Source organism: Orcinus orca, chromosome 16 (genome assembly GCF_937001465.1).
Source record: "Orcinus orca chromosome 16, mOrcOrc1.1, whole genome shotgun sequence".
Taxonomy (NCBI): Eukaryota; Metazoa; Chordata; class Mammalia; order Artiodactyla; family Delphinidae; genus Orcinus; species Orcinus orca.
The window spans coordinates 73,376,454-73,396,807 of record NC_064574.1 but is presented as its reverse complement, the minus strand read 5'-3'; the positions used below and the strand labels follow the sequence as shown (position 1 = coordinate 73,396,807).

The 20,354-nt window shown below is 39.3% G+C and overlaps 2 protein-coding genes across 10 annotated transcripts in view; both read right to left on the bottom strand.

The window, feature by feature from the left end:
* LOC101274335 (S-adenosyl-L-methionine-dependent tRNA 4-demethylwyosine synthase TYW1) overlaps window positions 1-7,328 on the bottom strand; it is a 451,923-nt gene extending 444,595 nt beyond the window's left edge. The window contains exon 1 of the mRNA XM_049699574.1: window positions 7,268-7,328. The gene's annotated coding sequence lies outside the window, so the exon portion shown is untranslated. The remainder of the gene's footprint in view (window positions 1-7,267) is intronic.
* TPST1 (tyrosylprotein sulfotransferase 1) overlaps window positions 1-20,354 on the bottom strand; it is a 124,112-nt gene that overhangs the window by 32,246 nt on the left and 71,512 nt on the right. For 4 of the 9 annotated variants that reach the window (XR_007472251.1, XM_033426261.2, XM_049699580.1 and 1 more), the window contains exon 4: window positions 2,454-2,535. The exons of the other annotated variants lie outside the window; for them this stretch is intronic. Coding sequence is in view for 3 of the 4 variants with exons in the window: in XM_033426261.2 (XP_033282152.2) it covers window positions 2,454-2,535 (82 nt within the window). In the remaining variant the exon portion in view is untranslated. The remainder of the gene's footprint in view (window positions 1-2,453; window positions 2,536-20,354) is intronic. 9 annotated transcript variants of the gene reach the window in all.

The window sequence follows — 20,354 nt, the reverse complement described above, 5'->3', positions numbered from 1 at the left end:
ACCCTTGTACACTGTTGGTACAATTGTAAAATGGTACATCTGCTATGGAAAACAGCATGTCAGTTCCTCAAAAAATTAAAAATAAGATTACCATATAATCTAGCAATCCCATCTCTGGGTATATATCCAAAATAATTGAAAGCAGGGTCTCAAAGAGATACTTGCACACCCATGTTCATAGCAACACTATTCACAAGGTAGAAGCAACCCAGATATCCATCAATGGATGAATGAATTAACAAAATATGGCATATAAATATAAATGAGTATCATTCAGTTTTAATAAGGAAGGAAATCCTGTCATATGCTACAACATGGATGAACCTTGAGGACATTATGCTAAATGAAATAAACCAGTCATAGAAAGACAAATACTGTAAGATTCCACTTTTATTAGGTACCTAGAGTAGAGTCAAATTCGAGATAGAAAGTGGCCGTCAGGGGCTGAGGGGATGGGAGAAATGGGGAGTTGTTTAATGGGTAGAAAGTTTATGTTGCAGGATTAAAAAGTTCTGGATATTTCTTTCACAACAATATCAATATACTTAATATTACTGAACTGTACAGTTAAAAATACTTAAGATTGTAAATTTTATGCTATGCATTTTTTACCACAATAAAAAAAAATCAATTCCAGGTAGGCTACAGATCGAAATAAGAAAAGTAAAGCAATAAAGCTTTTATAGATAACATAGAATATCTTCATGGCCTTGGATTATGAAAAAGATTTATTAAATGGTATAACAAAACCACTAAACATAAAGAAAAGGATACTACTAGGCATTAAAATTAGGAACTTTTTAAAAATTAGAAACAGGTGTTTTTATTTTTCAAAACATCACATTAGTTTCTGATTAGCAGCTTAACACTTTTCAGAGGGAATATCAGTTTTAACACCAGGAGAAATTTGGGTAATTGGTATTATATTAGTCAAAATACACAGTAAATAGTAGAGACCCAAATCAAAATAGCTCAAGGAAACAAAAAAGGATATGTTTCCCTCATGTTATCAAGTGTCCTCAAATTTATCATCACAATGATTTCATCCTTAGACAGGCTCTCTCCAAATGGTGAGAAAGATGCCTCCATTAGCTCTAGGTTTACATCATCTTTTGGCTTCCAATCCCAGTAAGAAGAAAGAGAACCCCTTTCCCCCAGCATCTATATCAATCTATGAAAATACTCTGGCCCCCTTGGTTCATATGATCTCCCAGACAATTCACTAAGCCCAGGGATACTGAGTAATCTGATTGGCCAGCCCAAGTCCAGCCACTCCCTGCTCCCCTCATTCCCCTCATCCCCACGACAGGAAAGGCAGGGCTACACGACTGACAGCCCATTTCCAAAGCTTAAAAATGCTGAGCAGACCAAAAAAAGTAATAAATCTTCATCTCATTCTTTCCAGAGACATCTCAGTACAAGGGATCTATACTCAGACATACCTGCAGCCATTCATTAGCTTGAGCCTAGGAACTTCTACTCTTTGTTTGTTTGTTTGTTTTTGGCGGTGCCATGCAGCATGCGGACCTTAGTTCCCTGACCGGGGATCGAACCCGTGCCCCCTGCATTGAGAGCACGGAGTCTTAACCACTGGACTGCCAGGGAAGTCCCAGGAACTTCTATTCTTGAAAAGACAGCCTTAATGGAGAGAAAGGCAAGGCAGATAAGTGGGAGAAGGATATGTGAAATACATATAAACTCCACACATCAAAGTATGTAGAGAATTTCTAAAAATCATTAAGGAAAAAGCAAATGATTCAGTAGAAAATTGGGTAAGAGACTTGAAATGGCATTTCATAACATAGTTTAGTGGCAAATAACATAAAGTGTTAGCTCTCATTAGTAATTAAGGAATACAAATTTTAACCATCATAAAACATCACTACGCTCCTACAAGAAAGACTAAAATTTTAAAAGATTGACCAACAAATATTGACAATGTAGAGTAACTGAAATTCTCATACACCTGCTAGTGATAGAGTATAATCATTCTGGGAAACTCTTTAGCATTATCTGCTAAATTTGTACATACAAATGCCCTCCATACATTCCTTCTGTAAGGGAAAAGAATAACTCAGCAGGCCTAAGCTTGCTCAAATGTTGCACATTTCCAAGAAAGGCCTATTTTCAGGACTGGTTCTTGGCTGGCTCCTGGGATCTGAGCTTGGAATGTTCTGTCTATAAGAATGTTTTTGCATGTCTGAGGCCTTGGGCCAGCCTGTACCAGTTTCAGCAGATAGTTTATGTTAGTAATTTATTTACGGTGAACATCTGTTTTTTCTCTGGGGGGGTCTACATGTCTACATGACCAACCCCTAATAAAAACCCTGGATTCAAAAGCTCTGGTGAGCTCCCTGGTTGGCAACAATTCACATGTGTTGTCACACATGTTGCTGGGTGAATGAAGCAAATCCTGTGTGACTCCACTGTGAGGGACATTTGAAAGACAGTACCTGGTTTCCTCCAGAGTTTCCCCCATATGCCTTTTCGCTTTGTAGATTTTACTTTATATCCTTTTGCTATAATCAACTGCAACTGTAAGCATAAGAATTTTGGATTACTGTGAGTGGTCTTGGGAACTCCTAATGTAAATCTTAGGCATATTCTCAACAAAAATGCATACTCATTTTCATCAAAAGACATGTACAAGGATATTGCATATCAACATTAAAACATCCCTAAAACTATAAACAACTCAAATGTCCAAATAGTTGTGTAACTATAGTATCACATTAAATAACAAAAATGAACTACTGTGAAATGCAACAACATGAAACTCATGAATGTTAAAGGAAAGAAACCAGACACAAAAGAATACTGTCAATACCCTCCAGCTGAAGACTACCAGGAATATAGTTGTAGTTGAACATGGTGAATTCATTACTCATTTAATCAAGGGAAGACACACAACGTGGGAAATGGGGGATGTCTCAGTAAAAGAGTATTAGAAAGTACTTTCATGATTCAGGTTTTGGTTAGGTGATTTTGGGAAGAGTCCAAGGAAACAGGGGTTTGCTCTGGACTGGGTGCTGTCAGCAAGCAGGGATGATTCTATAACTGGGTATCTTAATAAATCTTATCTAAAAGGAAGGAAGACTGGAAGTGAGACTAAAGCTACTTGTAAGAAGCAGTAATCAACTCATATTAAACAAGAGGTGGGTATTGGGTATTTTGTGGTTTGCACAGTGACCTTGATATTTTCTGTGCTCAAACAAAATTATAAAGTGGCCTTGTCTTTTCTCAGTTCATCATGGTTAAAGAGTAATCTTGTCTTGTGTTTGTATTTGGTGAGATCATTTATACCCAATAAGAGACCAACATGTCCTAGTGGTGAGCACCAAGCCAGTTTCTTTTTCTTTCTTTTTTTTTTAACTATTTGCTTTTTTACTGAAGATCTAATTGGCTTCATTTAACAATTTATAAATCAGGCAGCACTCCATCTAGCAAGCAGAGAGGAGCTCCAAGGAGCTGTGCAAAATGGAAGGCTTTTAAAGGCAGAGATGGGGTGGACAAGGAAGTCCAACTATTTGACCAAGCCAGTTCCTAATAAACCATGGCCTAGAAGTTGTGTCAGATCAGTTCTTAGATGTCAGAGACTGCTTTTCATCTTTCCTGAAAATATACTGAGTGATTCCATTTATATGAAATTTAAAAACAAGCAAAATTAAATCCATGATGGCAGAATTCAGGACAGAAGTTATCTGTGGGAAGAAGGAAAGAGGAGGAGGAAATAATTTGGAGGGGCAGGCAGAAGGCTTCTGGGGTACTGTTACTATCTCCTTGGAAGGAAAAAAGAAGCATCTCTGGGTTGAAAAATGGTAGAAAAACGGAAAGGAACTGGCAATAGTCTGCACAATCTTCCTTCAATTATAAAACATGATCAATAGGTTTTTGCTACAAGATGAGGTCTTTGTATGCTCTCTCGCCTGTCAAATCACTATCTAGGAGAATGTGTCACTTGCTGAAATGCAAAATACATTAAGTGAAAAATATATGAAGAATTCACATGAAGCCCATTGATGCTTATTCAAGATTTCAAGTCCCAAAAATGAACACTTGAAAAAAGCAATGTTGAACTTCTATCAATGTCAGCTATGCAGATTCAACAACAACAGAAAATAACACAGGCATACCTTGGAGATATTGTGGGTTTGGTTCTAGACAACTGCAATAAAGCAAGTATTGCAATAAAGCATGTCACACACATTTTTTGGCTTCCCAGTGCATACAAAACTAATGTTTACACTACATTGTAGTCCATTAAATGTGCAATAGCATTATGTCTAAAAATAATGTACATACCTTAATTTTAAAATGTCTTATTGCTAAAAAATGCTAACCATCATCTGAGCCTTCAGTGAGTCGTAATCTTTTTGCTGGCGGAGGGTCTTGCCTTGATGTTGAGGGCTGCTGACCAGTCAGGGTGGTGGCTACTGAAGGCTGGGGTGGCTGTGGCAGTTTTTAAGAATAGGACAACGATGAAGTCTGCTGCACTGACTGACTCTTCCTTTCATGAATGATTTCTCTGTAGCCACGCAATACGGTTTGATAGCATTTTACCCACAGTAGCACTTCTTTCAAAACTGGAGTCAATCAAACCCTACTGCTGCTTTATCAACTAAGTTTATGTGATATTCTAAATCCTTTGCTGTCATTTCAACAATCTTCATGGCATCTTTATCAGGATTAGATTCCACCTTAAGAAACCACTTTTTTTGCTCATCCAGAAGAAGTAATTCCCCATAAATTAAAGTTTTATCATGAGATTGCAGCAATTCAGTCACATCTTCAGGCTCCACCTCTAATTCTAGTACACTTGCTATTTCCACCACATATACAGTTACTTCTTCCACTGAAGTCTTGAACCCCTCAAAGTCATCCATGAGGGTTGGAATCAACTTCTTCCAAACTCCTGTTAATGCTGATATTTTGATCTCATCCCATGAATCAATGAATGCTCTTAATAGCGTCTAGAATGGTGAATCCTTTCCAGGAGGTTTTCAATTTCCTTTGCCCAGATCCATCAGAGGAATCATTTTCTGTCTAAGATAAAGCATTATGAAATGTATTACTTTGGGGCTTCCCTGGTGGCACAGTGGTTGGGAATCTGCCCGCCAATGCAGGGGACGTGGGTTCGTGCCCTGGTCTGGGAAGATCCCACATGCTGCGGAGCAACTGGGCCCGTGAGCCACAATTACTGAGCCTGCGCGTCTGGAGCCTGTGCTCTGCAACAAGAGAGGCCGCGATAGTGAGAGGCCCGTGCACCGTGATGAAGAGTGGCCCCCGCTCGCCGCAACTAAAGAAAGCCCACGCACAGAAACGAAGACCCAACACAGCCATAAATAAACTAATTAATTAATTTTAAAAAATGTCAGGTGCTGTGCTGACTATTTAAGAAAAAAAAAGAAATGTATTACTTAAATAATAATACTTGAAAGTCAAAATTACTCCTTGACCCATGGGCTGCAGAATGAATGTTGTGCTAGCAGGCATGAAAATGACATTAATCTCATTGTCCATTTCCATCAGAGCTCTTGGGTGACCAAGTGCATTGTCAATGAGCAGTAATATTTGGAAAAGAATCTTTTTTTTCTGAGCAGTAGGTCTCAAAAGTGGGCTAAAATATTCAGTATTTGTAAATAAATGTGCTTTCATCCAGGCTTTGTTGCTCTACTTATAAAGCCTAGGCAGAATAGATTTAGCATAATTCTCAAGGGCCTTAGGATTTTCAGAATGGTAAATGAGCATTGGCTTCAACTTCAGGTCACCAGCTGCATTAGCCCCTTACAAGAGAATCAGCCTATCCTTTGAAGCTTTGAAGCCAGGCATTGACTTTTCCTCTTTAGCTATGAGGGTCCTAGATGGCATCTTCTTCCAGTATAAGGCAGCTCTGTCTACATTGAAAATCTGTTGCTTAGTGTAGCCACCTTCATTAATTATCTTTGCTAGATCTTCTGGATAACTTGCTGTAGTTTCTGCATCAGCACTTGCTGCTTCACCTTGCACTTTTATATTATGGAGATGGCTTCTTTCCTTAGGCCTCATGAACCAACCTCTGCTAGCTTCAAACTTTTCTTCTGCAGCTTCCTCACCTCTCTCAGCCTTCACAAAATTGAAGAGTTAGGGTCTTGCTCTGGATTAGGTTTTAGCTTAAGGGAATGCTGTGGTTTGATGTTGTGGTTTGATCTTCTAACCAGACCAGTAAAACTTTCTCCATATCAGCAATAAGGCTGCTTTGCTTTCTTATCATTTGTGTGTTCACTGGAGTAGGACTTTTAATTTCCTTCAACAACTTTTTCTTTGCATTCACAACGTGGCTAACCACTGGTGCAGGAAGCCTAGCTTTTGGCCCATCTCAGCTTTCTACCTGCTCTCTTCACCAAGCTTAATCATTTCTAGCTTCTGATGTAAGGTAAGAGATGCGCAACTTTTCCTTTCACTTGAACGCTTAGAGGCCATTGTAGGGTTATAAATTAGCCTAATTTCAATATTGCTATGTCTCAGGGAACAGGGAGGACCGAGAAGAGGGAGAGAGATGGGGGAAATGCCAGTTGAACACGCAAAACATTTATCAATTACGTTCACTGTCTTACATGGGCATGGTTTGAGGTGCCCAAAACAATCATAATAGTGACATCAAATGTAACTGATCACAGATCACAACAAATATAATAGTGAAAACGTTCGAAATACTGTAAGAATTCATATTTTCAAATGAAACAAAGAATGGTAATGGAAATTATTTTCAAAAATATGATGAAAGATATGAATTCTGGGAGGAGGAACCAAGATGGTGGAGTAGAAGGATGTGCTCTCACTCCCTCTTGTGAGAACACCAGAATCACAACTAGCTGCTGGACAATCATTGACAGGAAGACACTGGAACTCACCAAAAAAGATACCCCACATCCAAAGACAAAGGAGAAGCCACAAAGAGACATAAGGAGGGGCACAATCACAGTAAAATCAAATCCCATAACCGCTGGGTGGGTGACTCACAGACTGGAGAACACTTATACCACAGAAGTCCACCCGCTGGAGTGAAGGTTCCAAGCCCCACGTCAGGCTTCCCAACCTAGGGGTCCGGCAATGGGAGGAGGAATTCCTAGAGAATCAGACTTTGAAGTCTAGTGGGATTTGACTGCAGGACTTTGACAGGACTGGGGGAAACAGAGACTCCACTCTTGGAGGGCACACACAAAGTAGTGTACGCATCGGGACCCAGGTGAAGGAGCAGTGACCCCGGGGGAGACTGAACCACACCTACGTGCTAGTGTTGGAGGGTCTCCTGCAGAGGCAGGGGGTGGCTGCGGCTCACCGTGGGGACACGGACACTGGCAGCAGAAGTTCTGGGAAGTACGCCTTGGCGTGAGCCCTCCCAGAGTCTGTCATTAGCCCCACCAAAGAGCCCAGGTAGGCTCCAGTGTTGGGTTGCCTCAGGCCAAACAACCAACAGGGAAGGAACAGGGAAGGAACCCAGCCCCACCCATCAGCAGTCAAGTTTTACTGAGCTCTGCACACCAGAGCAACAGTCAGCTCTACCCACCACCAGTCCCTCCCATCAGGAAGTTTGCTTAAGCCTCTTAGATAGCCTGATCCACCAGAGGGCAGACAGCAGAAGCAAGAAGAACTAAAATCCTGCAGCCTGTGAAACAAAACCACATTCACAGAAAGACAGACAAGATGAAAAGGCAGAAGGCTGTGTACCAGATGAAGGAACAAGATAAAACCCCAGTAAAACAACTAAACAAAGTGGAGATAGGCACTTTCCAGGAAAAGAATTCAGAATAATGATATCAAAAGCTTTACAGACAAGCAAAAGCTAAGAGAATTCAGCACCACCAAACCAGCTCTACAACAAATGCTAAAGGAACTTCTCTAACTGGGAAACACAAGAGAAGAAAAGGACCTACAAAAACTAACCTAAAACAATTAAGAAAATGGTCATAGGAACATACATATCGATAATTACCTTAAATGTGAAGGATTAAATGCTCCAACCAAAAGACACAAGCTATCTGAATGGATACAAAAACAAGACCCATACATATGCTGTCTACAAGAGACCCACTTCAGGCCTAGGTACACATACAGACTGAAACTGAGGGGATGGAAAAAGATATTCCATGCAAATGGAAATCAAAAGAAAGCTGGAGTAGCAATACTCATATCAGATAAAATAGACTTTAAAATAAAGAATGTTACAAGAGACAAGGAAGGACATTACATAATGATCAAGGGATCAATCCAAAAAGAAGATATAACAATTATAAATATATATGCACCCAACATAGAGGCACCCCAATACATAAGGCAACTGCTAACAGCTATAAAAGAGGAAATAGAGAGTAACACAATAATAGTGGGGGACTTTAACACCTCACTTACACCAAGGGACAGATCATCCAGACAGAAAATGAATAAGGAAACAGAAGCTTTAAATGACACAATAGACCAGATAGATTTAATTGATATTTATAGGACATTCCATCCAAAAACAGCAGATTACACTTTCTTGTCAAGTGTGCATGGAACATTCTCCAGGATAGATCACATCTTGGGTCACAAATCAAGCCTCAGTAAATTTAAGAAAATTGAAATCATATCAAACATCTTTTCTGACAACGCTATGAGATTAGAAATGAATTACAGGGAAAAAAACATAAAAAACACAAACACATGGAGGCTAAACACTACATTACTAAATAACCAAGAGATCACTGAAGAAACCAAAGAGGAAATCAAAAAATACCTACAGAAAAATGACAATGAAAACACGACGATCCAAAACCTATGGGATGCAGCCAATGCAGTTCTAAGAGGGAAGTTATAGCTATACAAGCCTACCTCAAGAAACAAGAAAAATCTCAAATAAACAATCTAACCTTACACCTAAAGGAACTAGAGAAAGAAGAACAAACAAAACGCAAAGTGAGCAGAAGGAAAGAAATCATAAAGATCAGAGCAGATATAAATGAAATAAAAACAAAGAAAACAATAGCAAAGATCAATAAAACTAAAAGCTTGTTCTTTGAGAAGATAAACAAAACTGATAAACCATTAGCCAGACTCATCAAGAAAAAGAGGGAGAGGACTCAAATCAATAAAATTAGAAATAAAATTGGAGAAGTTACAACAGACACCGCAGAAATACAAAGCATCCTAATAGACTAGTACAAGCAACTCTACGTCAGCAAAAGGGATAACCTGGAAGAAACGGACAAATTCTTGGAAAGGTATAACCTTCCAAGACTGAACCAGAAAGAAACAGAAAATATGAACAGACCAATCACAAGTAATGAAATTGAAACTGTGATTTAAAATCTTCCAACAAATAAAAGTCCAGGACCAGATGGCTTCACAGGTGAATTCTATCAAACATTTAGAGAAGAGCTAACACCCATCCTTCTCAAACTCTTCCAAAATATTGCAGAGGAAGGAACACTTGCAAACTCATTCTATGAGGCCACCATCACCCTGAGACCAAAACCAGAAAAAGATACTACAAAAAAAGAAAACTACAGGCCAGTATCACTGATGAACACAGATGCAAAAATCCTCAACAAAATACTAGCCAACAGAATCCAACAACACATTAAAAGGATCATACACCACGATCAAGTGGGATTTAAACCAGGGATGCAAGGATTCTTCAATATATGCCAATCAATCAATGTGATACACCATATTAACAAACTGAAGAATAAAAACCATTTGATCAACTCAAAAGATGCAGAAAAAGCTTTTGACAAAATTCAACACCCATTTATGATAAAACCTCTCCAGAAAGTGGGCATAGAGGGAACCTACCTCAACATAGTAAAGGCCATATACAACAAACCCACAGCAAACATCATTCTCAATGGTGAAAAACTAAAAGCATTTCCTCTGAGATCAGGAACAAGACAAGGATGTCCACTCCCACCACTATTATTCAACATAGTTTTGGAAGTCCTAGCCACGGCAATCAGAGAGGAAACAGAAATAAAAGGAATACAAATTGGAAAAGAAGAAGTAAAACTGTCACTGTGTGCAGATGACACAATACTATACAAAGAGAATCCTAAAAATGCCACCAGAAAACTACTAGAGCTAATCAATGAATTTGGTAAAGTTGCAGGATACAGAATTAATACACAGAAATGTCTTGCATTCCTATACACTAATGATGAAAAATCTGAAAGAGAAATTAAGGAAACACTCCCATTTACCACTGCAACAAAAAGAATAAAATACCTAGGAATAAACCTACCTAGGGAGACAATAAACCTGTATGCAGAAAACTACACTGATGAAAGAAATTAAAGATGATACCAACAGATGGAGAGATATATCATGTTCTTGGATTGGAAGAATCAATATTGTGAAAATGACTATACTACCCAAAGCAATCTACAGATTCAATGCAATCCTATCAAATTACCAATGGCATTTTTTATGGAACTAGAACAAAAACTCTTAAAATTTGTATGGAGACACAAAAGACCCCAAATAGCCAAAGCAGTCTTGAGGGAAAAAAACGGAGCTGGAGGAATCAGACTCCCTGACTTCATACTATACTATAAAGTGACAGTAATCAAGACAATCTGGTACTGGCACAAAACCAGAAACATAGATCAATGGAACAGGATAGAAAGCCCAGAGATAAACCCACCTATGGTCAACTAATCTATGACAAAGGAGGCAAGGATATACAATGGAGAAAAGACAGTCTCTTCAATAAGTGGTGCTGGGAAAACTGGACAGCTACATGTAAAAGAATGAAATTAGAACACTCCCTAACACCATACACAAAAATAAACTCAAAATGGATTAGAGGCCTAAATGTAAGACCGGACACTATAAAACTCTTAGAGGAAAACATAGGAAGAACACTCTTTGACATAAGTCACAGCAAAATCTCTTCTGATCCACCTCCTAGAGTAATGGAAATAAACACAAAAATAAACAAATGGGACCTAATGAAACGTAAAAGCTTTTGCACAGCAAAGGAAACCATAAACAAGACGAAAAGACAACCCTCAGAGTTGGAGAAAATATTTGCAAAAGAACCAACCTCCAAAATATATAAACAGCTCATGCAGCTCAATAGTAAAGAAAGAAACAGCCCAATCCAAAAATGGGCAGAAAACCTAAATAGACATTTCTCCAAAGAAGACATACAGATGGCCAAAGCACATGAAAAGCTGCTCAACATCACTAAGTATTAGAGAAATGCAAATCAAAACTACAATGAGGTATCACCTCACACCAGTTATAATGGGCATCATCAGAAAATCTACAAACAACAAATGCTGGAGAGGGTGTGGAGAAAAGGGAACCCTCTTGCACTGTTGGTGGGAATGTAAATTGATACAGCCACTATGGAGAACAGTATGGAGGTTCCTTAAAAATAGAATTACCATATGATCCAGCAATCCCACTACTGGGCCTATACCCAGAGAAAACCATAATTCAAAAAGACACATGCACCCCAATGTTCATTGCAGCACTATTTACAATAGCCAGGTCATGGAAGCAACCTAAGTGCCCATCGACATGAATGGATAAAGAAGTTGTGCTACAAATATACAATGGAATATTACTCAGCCATAAAAAGGAACGAAATTGGGTCATTTGTTGAGACGTGGATGGATCTAGAGACTGTCATACAGAGTGAAGTAAGTCAGAAAGAGAAGAACATATATCGTATATTAACGCATGTATGTAGAAACTAGAAAAATGGTACAGATGAACCGGTTTGCAGGGCAGAAGTTGAGACACAGATGTAGAGAACAAATGTATGGACACCAACGGGGGAAAGCCGTGGGGGGGTGGGGATGGTGGTGTGACGAATTGGGCGATTGGTATTGACATGTATACACTGATGTGTAGAAAATTGATGACTAATAAGAACCTGCTGTATAAAAAAATAAATAAAATTTAAAAAAAGATATGAATTCTATTTCCAGGAATAGCAACTTGTATCAACACACATAAGTTTGCATATTATTTCAAGGGACTCAAAGACACCAGAAAGTACACGCAGGTTAAGAACTACCACTCCGTCATTTTCTATTTAGTACCGCAAAAGAGAATTCTGCAGCCAGCATAATTTTTGTTCCTTTGTAAGTAACCTATTTTCTTATGCCTCGATATATACAGGAGAAGCTCAATTACAGTAATGTAGTCAAAAGAGGGAATTTTTCCTGGAAGTGAACTAGGATGTCTCCCATAGCTGTGGCAAGGGCAGAGTTGGAGATGATTTTCATAGACAACTAGAACAGGACTTCAAATAATGGATGCCCTGAATGTCCGTATCACTTACAGCCACTGAATCAATATTTCTGAAAACCAAGCCCAAAGTGTGAGCCTGCATATGCTTGAATAACAATGCTAATTGAATTCACAGCCATGTAAGGTATCATATTAATGTTAAGGCAGTAAAACCACTATGATTATTAAGAGAGCTTGTGGATAAGTCCACAGGGAGCTATTGCCTTTGGGTAGCACACCACCTCTGTGGGTCAGCTGCCAACGGAATGGTGGTGGACCTGGAGCCACTGTCGGTCAGGAGGGCCAGCACTCAGGTGGAAGAGCTGGATGTGGAATGGAAAAGAGCAAGGACAAGCACGACAACACCAGCCTCCTCTGTGTCTATCACTGCATCTGCCTGCAAAACCTCCAGGAAGAAATGGCCATCGCTTTACTTCCACCTCTCAATCTCACACAATTTCTTCTATGGACAAGCTCTCGCCTAGAACCATACAAAGAAGAGAATTCTGGGAGGGGCAGTTCCCAGCCTTAACCAAGTTGACAACAGAACAATACAACATATCTACTAGTCGACCAACCTTCCCAGTTTGCCCAAGACTATCCCGGTTCTAGCACTGCAAGTCTTGTACCCCAGGAAACCCCTCAGTCCTGGGCAAACCAAGATAGTTGGTCATCCTACCTTCCTTGCCAATAGAGGCAGTCTTTTCTCTCTGAAAAAGTTGGCATCCTCTTGCCGAAAGAAGCTTTCATGATCTCTCTTGAGGTAGTCACCTAGCAGGAGAACAATGACCAACCCACCACCTCTTATTGCTTCTAAACTTAGAACTAGACTTAAATCTCAGCAGGCCCCAGAGAGATGAACACTAAGTCTGACCCTAGAAGAGGGTTTGTACACACCACAAGAATTTCAAGATTTTGTCTTTTTGTATCTGCAAAACCTAAGTAAAGTGTAGTAGAAATCCTAAGACCAGAGCAGAAGAAATGTAATGTTGGATTAATCCAAATTTATTGATATGGATACAGAGATTTTGGATGCAATGTGTTAAGCTTGAGTACCTGGGAATAACTAACAATTTCTTGTCTTGTTCCTGATCTTAGTGGAAATGCTTTCAGTTTTTCACCATTGAGGATGATGCTGGCTGTGGGTTTGTCATATATGTCCTTTATTATGTTGAGGAAAGTTCCCTCTATGTCTACTTTCTGGAGGGTTTTTATCATAAATGGGTGTTGAATTTTGTTAAAAGCTTTCTCTGCATCTATTGAGATGATCACATTGTTTTTCTCCTTCAATTTGGTAATATGGTGTATCACATGGCTTGATCTGCATATATTGAAGAATCCTTGCATTCCTGGGATAAACCCCACTTGATCAGGGTGTATGATCCTTTTAATGTGCTGTTGGATTCTGTTTGCTAGTATTTTCTTGAGGATTTTTGCATCTGTGTTCATCAGTGATACTGGCCTGTAGTTTTCTTTCTTTGTGACATTTTTGTCTGGTTTTGGTATCAGGGTGTTGGTGGCCTCGTAGAATGAGTTTGGGAGTGTTCCTCCCTCTGCTATATTTTGGAAGAGTTTGAGAAGGATAGGTGTTAGCTCTTCTCTAAAGTTTTGATAGAATTTGCCTGTGAAGCCATCTGGTCCTGGGCTTTTGTTTGTTGTAAGATTTTTAATCACAGTTTCAATTTCAGTGCTTGTGATTGGTCTGTGCATATTTTCTATTTCTTCCTGGTTCAGTCTCGGAAGGTTGTGCATTTCTAAGAATTTGTCCATTTCTTCCAGGTTGTCCATTTTATTGGCATATAGTTGCCTGTAGTAATCTCTCATGATCCTTTGTATTTCTGCAGTGTCAGTTGTTACTTTTTCATTTCTAATTCTATTGATTTGAGTCTTTTCCCTTTTGTTTTTTGATGAGTCTGGCTAATGGTTTATCAATTTTGTTTATCTTCTCAAAGAACCAGCTTTTAGTTTTACTGATTATTTCCTATTGTTTCCTTCATTTCATTTATTTCTGATCTGATCTTTATGATTTCTCTCCTTCTGCTAACTTTGGGGGGGGTTTGTCCTTCTTTCTCTAATTGCTTTAGGTGTAAGGTTAGGTTGTTTATTTGAGATGTTTCTTGTTTCTTAAGGTAGGATTGTATTGCTATAAACTTCCCTCTTAGAACTGCTTTTGCTGCATCCCATAGGCTTTGGGTCATCGTGTTTTCATTGTCATTTGCTTCTAGGTATTTTTTAATTTCCTCTTTGATTTCTTCAGTGATCTCCTCGTTATTAAGCAGTGTATTGTTTAGCCTCCATGTGTTTGTATTTTTACAGATTTTTTCCTGGAATTGATATCTAGTCTCATAGCGTTGTGGTCGGAAAAGATACCTGATATGATGTCAATTTTCTTAAATTTACCAAGGCTTGATTTGTGACCCAAGATATGATCCTGGAGAATGTTCCATGAGCACTTGAGAAGAATGTGTATTCTGTTGTTTTTGGATGGAATGTCCTATAAATATCAATTAAGTCCATCTTGTTTAATATATCATTTAAAGCTTGTTTCCTTATTTATTTTCATTTTGGATGATCTGTCCATTGGTGAAAGTGGGGGGTGTTAAAGTCCCCTACTATGAATGTGTTACTGTCGATTTCCCCTTTTATGGCTGTTAGTATTTGCCTTATGTATTGTGGTGCTCCTATGTTGGGTGCACAAATATTTACAATTGTTATATCTTCTTCTTGGATTGATCCCTTGATCATTATGTAGTGTCCTTCTTTGTCTCTTGTAATAGTCTTCGTTTTAAAGTCTATTTTGTCTGATATGAGAATTGCTACTCCAGCTTTCTTTTGATTTCCATTTGCATGGAATATCTTTTTCCATCCCCTCACTTTCAGTCTGTATGTGTCCCAAGGTCTGAAGTGGGTCTCTTGTAGACAGCATATATAAGGGTCTTGTTTTTGTATCCATTCAGCCAGTCTATGTCTTTTGGTTGGAGCATTTAATCCATTTACATATAAGGTAATTATCGATATGTATGTTCCTATTACCATTTTATTAATTGTTTTGGGTTTTTTATTGTAAGTTTTTCCTTCTCTTGTGTTTCCTGCCTAGAGAAGTTCCTTTAGCATTTGTTGTAAAGCTGGTTTGGTGGTGCTGAGTTCTCTTAGCTTTTGCTTGTCTGTAAGGTTTTAATTTCTCTGTCAAATCTAAGTGAGATCCTTGCTGGGTAGAGTAATTTTGGTTGATCCCTGAAAGTATAGTCTTAGGAAATGGGATTTTAAATACACAATGGAGGGGGGATTCCCTGGTGGCGCAGTAGTTGAGAATCTACCTGCCAATGCAGGGGACACGGTTTCGATCCCTGGTCTGGGAAGATCCCACATCCTGTGGAGCAACTAAGCCCCTGTGCCACAACTACTGAGCTTGCGTGCCGCAACTATTGAAGCCCATGCACCTAGAGCCTGTGCTCCGCAACAAGAGAAGCCATCGCAGTGAGAGGCCTGCGCACTGCAGCAAGGAGTGGCCCCTGCTCACCGCAGCTAGAGAGGGCCCATGTGCAGTGGCAAAGATCCAAGGCAGCCAAAAATAAAATAAATTAAAAGAAATAAATGAAATACACAATGGAGGAAGGAAAGACATTTCTTAGAACCCAGAAGATCCGCTATTACACTTGTTTACAATGGAAAGTTAATGGAAAATTACAGGAAACAATATAGGCATGACCATTATTGGCACACATGCTTTTAGAATGAAGGTTTGGGTCACCATACAACCAACATGGTTAATGAGGGCAAATGGAATATGAAATAGCTAGAGAAAGAAAGAAATTACAAATACCATCCATGATCACGTGGCAGGTGCAGAAATGAGGACTGCAATAGTGTTATATTCTTCCTGCTTTGTTATGAATATACCTGAATAGATTAACTATTTCTTTTTTTTCCCCTCCCTTTACCATTCCCATACGCTCTAATATAAGGTGTGTTACTTAGGGCTGACTCTATATCTCAGTATTTAGGTTTCAGGATATCAAAGACGGAATGTGACTCAGCTAGGGGAGTAAATAAATATCACCCAGAAATGAATAAAGTGCAATGTGTAACACAGAGTACCCTCTTTCGGGGAGATGGTTAGTATGCTTTTAGTTTTGTAAGGGATCATTGCATCATGTAAGGTGGAAGTACAATGTCATTATCTTTTTTTTTTTTTTTTTTTTGCGGTACGCGGGCCTCTCACTGTTGTGGCCTCTCCCGTTGCGGAACACAGGCTCCGGACACGCAGGCTCAGAGGCCATGGCTCACAGGCCCAACCGATCCGCGGCATGTGGGATCTTCCCGGAACGGGGCACGAACCCGTGTCCCCTGCATCGGCAGGCGGACCCTCAACCACTGCGCCACCAGGGAAGCCTAATGTCATTATCTTTATTTGGAAGTTAAATAGGGTTAAAATGGGAACATATGTATGTCAGGCTGGCAAAGAGATGAACTGTGCTGGACTGTCTGTGGTCAACTGGTACCACCAACTACTTTTGTCTAAGGCAGAAAATTAAGTCTCCCATAATTCTCTTCCCTGTGTGGTTCTGAGTAAAAGGCTGCCAATAAGAGAAAATATGATTTTCTCTTTTATGGAAGGGATTTATAAAATGGAAATGAAGCAGAAGCCATTATTCTCAAGACACGCAGTGCTTCCACAGACCTCTCCTAAAGCTCCCACTTCATCCCCATGGCATGCCTCACAGGTCCTTCCTTAGGCTCCCTTACTGAGGTCCCACTCTGACAGCTAGATGCAGTTTTGAGGGCTTCTCTGCAAACTCTGGCTTTCCACCCACCTCAGGCTTAAATCATTAATGCCTATTTTCCTAATCTTTCTATGACAGATTTATCAGTTCATTCTCTATTCTTCTTTTATATAAAATGTCCAGTGTATGATAAAAATTTTCCAGACCCTCAGTTCTCCAGTTCTCCCACATTTGTGTAAGCCATAATTAACATATTAAACCCCTCACTCCTATAATACTTACAGTAGCTCTCTTTCCCCAACTGAATGCAGACTGATACAGTAATAAAGTACTGCCGTAGCCACTGGAGCTCACTTCTGGGTGATGGAGCATTTCTCACATAAGGTAGAATACCTATGAACTGGGCCATAACTTCAAATATTGTCTACAAGAGCTTCATATCAGGATACAGTATTTTTGGTTGAAGAAATATTCTTGTTCCTATGTCTAAGATTTATTTTGCTAATAAAAATCATTTTATTAAACACCTACTAATTCTCAAGTATTAAGTTTGGTGCTCAGGATACAAAATGCATATGTGGTCCTTGCCTTTGAAAAGTCCTTAGTATAAAAGAAGCAACATATAATATAAACAATCATAATATAGTGTGATAACTGCAAGAGTAAAGGCAGGCACGAAGTATAGTAGAAGGATCTGTGGCACAGAAGAGGTGTCATTTGAGCTGAGTCTTAAAGGACAAAGTTGTAAAATGAAGAAGAGAAGCAAGATGATCAAGGCAAGAAGAAGAGTAAGTGCAAAGGTACAGAGGTATACAAATGTGCCAAAAGAATGAAAGGCAGGTAGTGGGGTGTGATTAGAAGGATAAAACGAGATAAGGTAGAAAAGGAAGGTTGAAAGCAGAAGACAAAGAATCTTAATGCTATTCTGAGTTCCATTATGGTTACGAAGCAGGAGGTCTCAAAAGACCACCGCTCTCATCAAAACAATCAGAAAACACCAGATAAACTAAACTTCATACTATTCTTTAGAGCCATCAAAAAGCAGTGGATGCAAAGAAGTCTAAATGAACCCAATTCCAGAGAAGGATGAGTTCTTCAAAGGTGAGCAAAGAGCCCCTTTCTACCTTGAATCAACTGCCTAGTCTGCATATAGGTAGGCAGAAAAGCAGGCCTACCAGAGGTGAAAGATTTTGCTGATGAGACAAAAAGAAGCTGAACTTTTAGTGGCAGTGTGGACTGGTATGATGGATCCAAATCTAGAAGAGCCCCAGGTGTAAAAATAAATCTCTTGGTCTAACAATTGTACCCCAAGGGCCTTTTGTTAAGTAACAGTGGGAGCAGAGCTAGAAAGGAAAGATCGCCCAATCTTTTTTTAAAATAAATTTATTTATTTATTTATTTATTTATTTTTGGTTGCATTGGGTCTTCATTGCTGTGCACGGGCTTTCTCTAGTTGTGGCGAGTGGGGGCTACTCTTCGTTGCGGTGCGCAGGCTTCTCATTGCAGTGGCTTCTCTTGTTGTGGAGCATGGGCTCTAGGGCATGCGGGCTTCAGTAGTGGTGGCGCACGGGCTTAGTTGCTCCGCGGCATGTGGGATCTTCCCGGACCAGGGCTTGAACCCGTGTCCCCTGCATTGGCAGGCGGATTCTTAACCACTGCACCACCAGGGAAGTCCAAGATCGCCCAGTCTTGTGTGGTCCTTAGCTTCCAGGACCCTGCTGCAGTTACCATCCAGAGGTGAAATAAATTAATTTAAGCTTCAACCCAACTCCCTGCCAGCTGTTATTTTTAAAAAGTCAAAGAAATCAACCTTTTTTCTACAGCACACAGGAAACTGTGGGTTGGGCTAAAGGTCAAATCTCCATAATCTCATTTAAATCCAGAAGTAAACTAAATAAAACTGTTGCTCAGCCACAGCTCGGCCTGACACACTGAAATTTGAATGATCAGCCAATTACCCTAGCTGCCTGACAGAAAAAAGAATATGCCCTCTCTGGGAAAAATAAATCAAAAATATTATCTAGGTTACTCTCTACTCTTCTTTTATACAAAAGGTGCAGTATGAAATCAAAACTTCTAAGACATGTGAAGAAGCAAATAAGTATAACTCATAATTAAGAAAAAAGGCCAAAAGAGAGACCCATGTATAAGTACTTTAAAATAATTATTATAAATATGTTAAAAGAATTTAGGGACTTCCCTGGTGGCACAGTGGTTAAGAATCTACCTGCTAATGCAGGGGACACAGGTTCGATCCCTGGTCCGGGAAGATCCCACATGCCACAGAGCAAGTAAACCCATGCGCCACAACTACTGAGCCTGCGCTCTAGGGCCCATGAGCCACAACAAGAGAAGCCACCGCAACGAGAAGTCCTTGCACCGCAACGAAGAGTAGCCCCCGCTTGTCAAAACTAGAGAAAGCCCACGCACAGCAATGAAGACCCAACACAGCCAAAAATAAATAAATGAATAAATAAATAAGAATTTAGAGCAAAAGATGAACAGAATGGTGGAGAGATGGAGGATTCCAGCAGAGAAACAGAAATTCTAAAACTGAAAAATAAACTATCTGAAATGAAGTTACTGGATGGGATTAATGGCAGACCAGACACAGAAGAAGAAAGGAGCAATAATTCAAAGATAGGTTAATTAAAAACAAATCAAACCTGAGGCCCAGACTAGAGATGGCAAAAGAGACGATCAGTGAATTTGGCACATTTTAGTCAAACTGCCAAAAACTGGAGATAAGAGGAAAGTCTTATTAGCAGCTCCCCCCAAAACAAACCCAAAAAACTATTACATTCATAAGAATTTTAGCTGACTTCCCATAAAAACAATGAAAGCCAATAAAATAACATATTCTGAGTGCTGAAAGTAAAACAAACAAACGAAACCCAAAAACCTGTCAACCTAGAACTCTATACTCAGCAAAATATTCTCATATAACGGAGAAATAATGACATTTTCAGATAAACAAAAGCTGAGAGAATTAGTAGCCAGCATACCCTTACTATAAGAAATCCTAAAAGAATTTCATCAGGGTAAAAAGAAATGATTCCAGATGAAAATCTGAGTCTTCAGAAAAGATGAAAAAGACCATTTGTGGCCCACAGAAAAGTTTGCAGCTCTTGTCAGAGAGCAACTACCATAAACAAACAAATAAAAAAAGAGGTATAGCTAACAAGGGGAGCTAAGAGCCAATAGTGGAGATAAAATGAAATACTTAAACAAACTAGACTGATGCAAAAGAAGGCAGGAAAAAAGAAAGAAAGGGACAAAGACAGACATCTAAATAGAAAACAAACAGCAAGGTGGTAGATTTAAACCCAAACAGGTGAGTAATAACGTTACATGTAAGTAGATTAACTAGTCCAT